The sequence below is a fragment of the Rissa tridactyla genome, chromosome 2 (genome assembly GCF_028500815.1).
Source record: "Rissa tridactyla isolate bRisTri1 chromosome 2, bRisTri1.patW.cur.20221130, whole genome shotgun sequence".
Taxonomy (NCBI): Eukaryota; Metazoa; Chordata; class Aves; order Charadriiformes; family Laridae; genus Rissa; species Rissa tridactyla.
In genome coordinates this window covers 122,550,143-122,557,843 of record NC_071467.1, presented here as the reverse complement: position 1 = coordinate 122,557,843, position 7,701 = coordinate 122,550,143, and the positions used below count along the sequence as shown (strand labels likewise).

Here is a 7,701-nt window from a genome sequence, read left to right as displayed (position 1 = left end):
CAGGGTAGATGGGAAGGGACTCTTTATCAGGGAGTGTAGTGATAGGACGAGGGGTAACAGTTTTAAACTGAAAGAGGGGAGATTTAGATTGGATATCAGGAGGAAATTCTTTCCTGTGAGGGTGGTGATGCACTGGAACAGGTTGCCCAGGGAAGCTGTGGCTGCCCCATCCCTGGAAGTGTTCAAGGCCAGGCTGGATGGGGCTTTGAGCAGCCTGGTCTAGTGGGAGGTGTCCCTGCCCATGGCAGGGGGGTGGAACTGGATGATCTTTAAGGTCCCTTCCAATGCAAACCATTCATTCTATGACTCTACAATTCTAAACTTTTAAGAATCTTTAATATTTATGATGCAGCCAGTGTAACTTATCCTGTGTCTGGTACTTTTATGACAAAGACAATGACAACAATAAGCCGCGCTAATTGGAGCCTTCAGCCCAATGAGGGTCACTTTGCCCCTCACGCAACGAATCCGCACTTGTGGGGGCTCCCCCGGGTCTCCAAGGGGAACGCTGGTGCTCCAACACCCCTTTAGGAAGGAATCCCGCATGCACACACCAGGCTGCCCCATCGGCCCTCATTCCTATGTCTGTGAGCACCTGAACAACGCTTAAAGGGTAATAATCCACACAGAAGGACATAAACTCGTGGGTATTTTCAAGGTTTTACTCGCCACCAGCTGGTGACACCTGAAGGAAGCCCCCAGGGCACTGGCTGTTCCGGAGGCGGGGGGTCCCGGCACGTCTGAACCGGCCAGAAAAGACAAAATACGTCACGGGCAGCGGCCGACAGTCGCCGGTCGATTCCGTGCCGCGGAGGAACCGGAGAGCGCCGGCCCAGCCATAGCCCTGGCCGCTCCCACGCGGCAACATGGCGGCCCCTCCCCGACGGGCCCCCGTCGGTGCCGCGCATGCGCCTCACCACCCTCCCCTCCCTTCCCCTTCTCTCCGCTCCCACCCCCCCCGCCCACAGCGAGGCGCCGCGGCGTCCTGACGTCAGGTGCGCGGTCCCCTCGGCAACGGCCGGACGTCGCCGAGGCCGCCGGGAACCCGGAAGCGGCGGGCGAATAGGAGGGAGTGGCGCAGCTGGCGGGCGGGCTCGGCGCGCGGAGGGCGGTGGCAAAGTAGTCCGGCGGGGGGGGTCCAGCGGCCGGTTGGCGGTGGTGCGGTCAGCGCTCGGCGCAGTGCGGGGGGAGCCTCGGGCCTGTTCAGCGCGCCGGGACTGCGCGGCCGCTCCGAGCAGCCGGAGAGATGGCGGCGGACAAGGCTGCGGGTGAGTGCGGGGGGAGCCGCCTCGGGCCGCCCTGTCCACCCGGGGCCTGGGCCGCCGGGTGCGGAGGGATACGCTCCCGCGCGGGGGGTGGTGAGTGCCGGTACATCCCGGGCGGAAGGAGAAAGAGCGGCCTGTCCTGCTCTGTGCTGTTTCCTTCCGCCGAGGAAGTAGTGTCCGCGGGGCTGCGGGCCGCCGGGGTGGCCGGTGTCAGGTGCCGGCGAGGCCCGCCGCCTGTGGGCCTGCGTCCGGGCGGGTCAGCGGCTGGGCTGTGTGGAGCCAGGGCCTTCCGTGCCGTCGGCGAGGGGGACTGAGCCGTCGTAGCCGCCTGGCCTGGAAGGGCTCGGTGGGGAGGGGGTTAGGGGCCTGTTGTCGGGGCTGAGTGTCTCCCGGAGCTTCGTAACCGCGACAGAAGTTGAGCTCCTGGGTTAATTTGTTAAACTGAGGCGTTCGGAAGGTGCTGGGGAGAATTGAAAGCTTCGTGTTGCCACCGACTCTCTGGAGTTCAGTCAGGTTCCCTCCGAGTTGCCGCGTTGGTTGCCGGGGATGAGTGGGTCTTTCCTAAACTCGGGCCTAAAATGACACTGTAGACAGAAATCGCCGAAATTTAAAAAAAAAAAAAAAAATCATCTCCTGGTAAACACCCGAAACAAATCTCGAGTACAGTTGCTGTGTAGCTCATTAGCATTGATACGCTACTGCTCGTCCATCTCCCCTAAGAATACCCTTCGTGCAAGAAGTCCTCTTTGCAGGAACGCTCCTTCCCTCAATGGCAGCTCAGTGGGGATGGAGAAGAGGGCGATGTGGAGGAAAGCCAAAGTGATCTACTTATGTTCGTTTCTTTCAGTTGGTTTTACGTAGTGGGAGCATTATTTAAGATTGCCTCAAGCATTTTTTTTTCTCTATGCTAAATAAGAAGCTCCTTAGTGTCTGAAAAAGATTCTGGGAAAAATTAGTGTACTGTACTGAGTAATGTGTACTAAACTATCCTGTGTTTATTTATAAGCATTGTAAGCATCTCCTAAACTGCAAGAAAAAAAATTCTCATTAACTTTTTCATATTTTTTGTTGTTGTTCTTGGAAGTATTGAAGGAACTTTTCAGTTATACTTTCTTAAAAGAAAAATACATGCCCAAATGAATCAAAGACGTGAGCTATGGCAAGATGTTCTACACGCTGTACTTGTTCATAGCAGTGAGTTACAAATAACTTTCTATTGGGAAGCGCTTGCTTTTTATTGTAAAGCATTGAAGAAGTCTTTTATATTTATACTAGCAGTGCAGTGCTGCTTAGAAAAAGGTAGTCTTGGTGCCACAAACTGTCATTGTCTTATAAAGGCTGAACACTCTGGCTGCAATTCATACCCTTCAGAATGCTTTTGCAGCAAGAGCCATGTGATAGATTCCTCCCTTTCCAAGGAAGAGATTATCCCCCTGCCTGTAGAGTTTGGAAATAAAAACAATAATTCCACAGATGCTCTGGTATTCAACAGCGCAGGGAGAACAGGTATGAGAAGGATGATGATTGCACTTACTCTCCAGATGTCTTTGCGTACGTGTAGGTGGGAGATGTGGCTGCTTCTTGCTTATATGATGTCGTGGCAGCAAGCTGCTGAGGAGAGCAATCTCCCTTTTCAGGTAGCAGCCTCATGCTTTTCCTTGTTCTCCTCTCATAGACCCAGTTTTCCCAAAGTTCTGCTGTCTGCCACAATATAAAATTCTCCAGTAGAAACAACTGACTGCTTGTGCAAAGCAAACAAGCCTCCATGACATAGTATTTCTGCTGCTCAGCCCCAGGACTAATAACTAGGAAGATAATCTCCTGACTTCAGATTCAGTGCAGCAGCTTCCTCCTTCACATCCTTTTTCAGGTTGCCCCTTTTGCTCCTCATCACTAGCCTAACAAGTATTAGGTTTAGAGCTGCTCTGTACTTGTGAAAGTTGGACAAAATGAAAAGTTAAACAAACAGGTCCATGTGGAAATACAGTGTACATAGGTAAATTGAGTCCTGTAATTTGTAAAGCAGAGAATCTGCACCATTTCAGATATTTCAGCTGCTGATTGTAGCTACTGTATGGATTGGAGCACATCAGTAGTGACTGGCGGGCCGTGTGTTACCCACACCACATGCTTCTGCAAGAATGCCGAAGATGACCAGATCTGAGAGAGAGAGTGACATGCTGTATGTTTTGCCAGGGAACAGTGCACCTACCTGTGTTGTTTTCAAATGCCTCAAGAAGTATGGAAGTAATAGTTTTATTTGCAAGCACTTTATAGCTGTTTGCAACCAAGAGGGCGAGATTACTTTTTTCTCCCCCCGTTTAAGTGGAATCAGAGGGTTGTTTTCACTTTCATGCGCCAACCGGCTTTTAGGTGACTCCCGTCTGTGAGATCTGTCGATAATAAAGATCAACTGAAGCAATGGTCTAAGCAAGTGGCAGGATTACAGTAGCTCTTGAACAGGTTTCAAGTGTGTTTGGGCAAAAGGGGTAGAGAGTAGCCAAAGTGTTGTAGTTTGGTTTTTGGAAGGAAAGAGCTATACTGTGAACTACACCAGCTGGACTTCAGTTTTGTTCTTTCTTGATAAGCTTCCAGTTCAGGTTTCGCAAACCTCCTTTGTTTACTGAGTCATAGTAGGTGTAGCTGATCAGATTACAGCCATAAAACTGATTTTACAGGAGAAGGGACATCTCTGTTTTTGCTTAAAGTACCAGCAGATTTAGAGATATAGTGAAATCTGTAGACCTGTCCTGATTTTTCCCTAGGAAGTACACCAAACAGCTATATAAGTGGTGCTTTTATTATACAACTTAGACAACAGTCTCTTTGGTTTATGTTTCACTTAACTGATTTTCCTTCAGGATTCAGACTTCCATAAGCCCACCTTTATTTGAGATGCTTGTTTTATGCTTGCATACAATGGCAGTAATCAGTAATACACTCGGTAATTGATGGCACTCTGCTGGGTAAACCTGTATGTGAGGAACCTCTAGACCAGACCGAGCAAAATCAGCTTGAAACGTTTGAGTCCCCAGCCTCTAAACTATGATTACTGTTACTAGCATACTCTGGAAGGCATGCTGAGCAAGTAAAGCAGATAACGTACCTTTTAGCTTGAAAGTTTGAGGGAAGATGTGTTTACTTATTTGCTGCTTTTCTAGAGGCCCTTGAAGGGTGGTAGCTTTCTCTTCAGCGGTACAACCACAAGATTTAGAGCAGGAATTGGATCTATTCTATATTTAGCTTGAAGGAGAGGTGCTTCTTGTTCCTCTCCTCCTTTGCTGTGGAAAACCTTGGCACATCAAAAATTTTGTGAGCTTTTTTTGTGTTTTAATTTTCTCTCCTGCCTTTCCCTTTCAAGGAAAGGCAGTGCAAGTGCTGTTGATCAATGCCTTATGCACCGCAGGTGCACGCGGTTCTGTAGCCCACTGAGGATCCATCCCTCCAGGGTATTGAAATTGCCAAATCCTGAATTTAATCTAAATCACAGTGGGTTACTTTGTAACTTGCGGGTGTAATATTGTTGAGTTTTAAAATCTCAACTTGGTTGGCATCTTGATGCAGGATGAAAGTCACAGCCAAATATTTACAGTTCTTGCTCAAATGTGTTATTGCATAGGGCAATGGAAGGGATCTTGCTAACTTCCAGTGCACAAGCACAAACTATGAACAGATTACTGTTTTATTCCTACTGTGGATATTAATTGATGAATCTTCTGGGATTTGCTTGCCCCTTACTGTTGTTGTTTGTCTTACATTTGTGAATTTTCATAGTAGTAGATGATCCAGATATATTGACAATGACAGGGAATGGATTTTGCAGTGGAGCTCACAGATAAGTGTTTTCATTTGTTCAAAGTGAAAACAAAATTAGCAGAGTTTGCATTCCACCTGTGAATTCCAGGGGAAGGAAAGAAGACATTGAATTTACAAAGCCTACCCAGCCTATTAAGATAGCAAAGGGTAGGTTAGATTAAAGCTTCCACTGTTAAATTCAAGAAATAATTTTCTGCAAAAGTGGAAACCATTGCTGGTTTATAAAGTCTTTGTCTGAAACACATTAAATGATTTTTGTGTGTTCTAGCACAAGAGTAAATGCTTCTAGAAATGAGCTGTGTGGTGGGGTGGTTGTGTGGTGTTTGGGTTGGGATTTTTTCCTCCAGTATGTGTTCAGTACAGGGAAGGGTTTGGTGGGGGTTTTTTCAGCTTTGACATGGAATGTCTGTACTGTGGTTTATAATGCAATTTCACTGAATTATTAATTAAATAATGACAAAATGGTTCAGTAGACTCCTTTCTGAAAAATATGCTCAATAGTGACCGAAGGGTAAAAACATTAGGAATTCAACGTCAAAGAAATTGAAGACAATTAAAACGTTATTATATTGCTATATAAATGCTCAAAGGGTCCACCATCATAATTGCTACATGTTGTTATTCTTGTCTTAATCTGGAAAAGGATATAGTAGAACTGGAGAAGATTATGGGGAAAAACATGTGATACAGAATTAACTGTGCCTGCTCACCTTGGAAGAGAGATGGTTCAAAGAAAGATCTGTAAGATTGAGAGTGGGGCTGAAAAAGTGAATATGCAGCATTCGTTCATGTCTCCCTGTATAATCACTAGATGGCATTTGATGGAATATATTGAAGAGTACAAAAGTATAGAGGGTTTTTAAAAAATATATCAGGTCTGTCAGTGATGATTAACAATGATGGTTCAATTGCAGCCTTATGTTTAGGGAGACTTATTCTTCCATCTTCCAAAGCAGAGACCTGGGTGGAAGTTCCAGTGTTTGCTCTGTTTTTTATGTTGTTCCCTAAAGCATACTTTGCTGTTTAGGAAGCAGCGTACAGGATGCATGAGTTTTTCATCTAATCCAGTGTGGTACTTATTTTATGATGTGTAGCCTTCACTTGTGATTTTTGCGCAAATAAAGACAATCCTAGTATATGATTGCAGCTTTAAAGAGAAATCTAAAATGTATGCATTGACAGTTAACTTGCAGGACTTTAGTTATTAAGTGCAGTAATTTGTCTGGGATTATTACATTTACATTTTATGGAGAGGAATTCCCTAGGAGTATAGGGTAACTTGAGATCTTTTAGTGTAGCAGGGAGACAGTGCTGCAGTTATCTGGAAAGTAACTTGTACTGGCAGGAGGATCTTGAGAACTGGAATAAACAAAATTTTTAAGCTGAATAACTGTCATCGTGTTTGCAAACTTTCTTGTAATCTTCTGTCCGCTTTACAGATCAAGGTACTGAGAAACATGAAGGAGCAGGTACTTCTGGGATTACTGATCAGGAAAAGGAATTGTCAAGCAGTGCATTACAAGCTTTTCTGGTAAGACAAAGCCAAACTCTGAGGCTTTTAATTTACCATGTAACTAAAATGGGCTTACATAATTATTTTTCCTGATTTCTTGCACAGTTGCAAATTTATTAGCTGGACATTATATCAGAAGTAGTACTAGTTGTGTTGCAAATCAGCATGTGCATTTTCTGTCTGCTGTGATGTGAGAAGACTGAAAGGGATATTTGAATGAAGTGCACAAGAGCACATTTAATCTTGATTCTCAAAAATCAGTAGTCTTAAAAGCCAAGTGATGAGTTAATTAGAAGAAGCAGGCTGCTATTCTGTATCAGCATGATCTCTCTGAAGAATTAATTGCTTCAAGCTAAAAATGTTGTGCTAAAGGGTTTAAAGGAATGACATGTATTTAAAAAAAACAGCAACCAAACAAACCTGCTGTAAACAAAATTGCTATATTCGTTCACAAAAAGCATTGTATACTGTTCTGTCACTTTATATTAAAACATATTCTTCAACACATAACACCTACAGGCAGTATTTCCTGTTTTGTGTTTCTTGGAAGATTTTTCTGTGTGTGTTAAAAGTCAGGTACCAGGTCTTTCAGTTTGCTTCTTTCTTTGCATTGTCTCCTAATTTTACCTCATGTAGCAAGTGACGGAATGTATAATTGATTTTCCTTTCAGTTGCTGTATCTCCATCTCTGCAGTCTGTCTCTGCATAAATCAGTTTTGGATGTGTTAAATAGATCAGGGAGAAGAATTTAAGTACAGTCTTTTGAGATTCCTGCTTGTATGTTTCACTCATTACTTTTATTTTGTCTGGAATGTTGTTACATGAAGTGCATGTAGTTGGTCCTTAAACTGACTACGGCTGATGTTGTTCACCAATGTCCTCTTGAGTGCTTTCTAGCTCAATTACTGTTTTTAATTAACTTTTTGCTCGTTGGCATTTGATCCTGACACATGAAGGCACATGAAAGGGTTGTCCATTTTCCACCTTGTCCACAGATCTACACGCCTAAGATGCTTTTCATATGCTGATTGACTTCGTCTTTAGTTTTATATTAGTCCAGTGTATCTTGTTTATCTCATGATTATTATTTTTTCTTGTTTTAAGAAC

At 44.6% G+C, this 7,701-nt stretch overlaps 1 protein-coding gene across 3 annotated transcripts in view; it reads left to right on the top strand.

Annotated features, from left to right (window-relative positions):
- Positions 1–1,059: 1,059 nt before the first annotated feature.
- Positions 1,060–7,701, top strand: part of CNOT10 (CCR4-NOT transcription complex subunit 10) — a 33,749-nt gene continuing 27,107 nt past the window's right edge. Inside the window, exons 1-2 of one of the 3 annotated variants that reach the window (XM_054190027.1) lie at positions 1,060–1,268; positions 6,521–6,612. In XM_054190027.1, the coding sequence (XP_054046002.1) occupies positions 1,247–1,268; positions 6,521–6,612 (114 nt within the window). In that variant the 5' untranslated portion in view covers positions 1,060–1,246. Of the gene's footprint in view, positions 1,269–6,520; positions 6,613–7,701 lie in introns of those variants that run through there. The other 2 variants (XM_054190026.1, XM_054190028.1) reach the window with 2 other exon arrangements.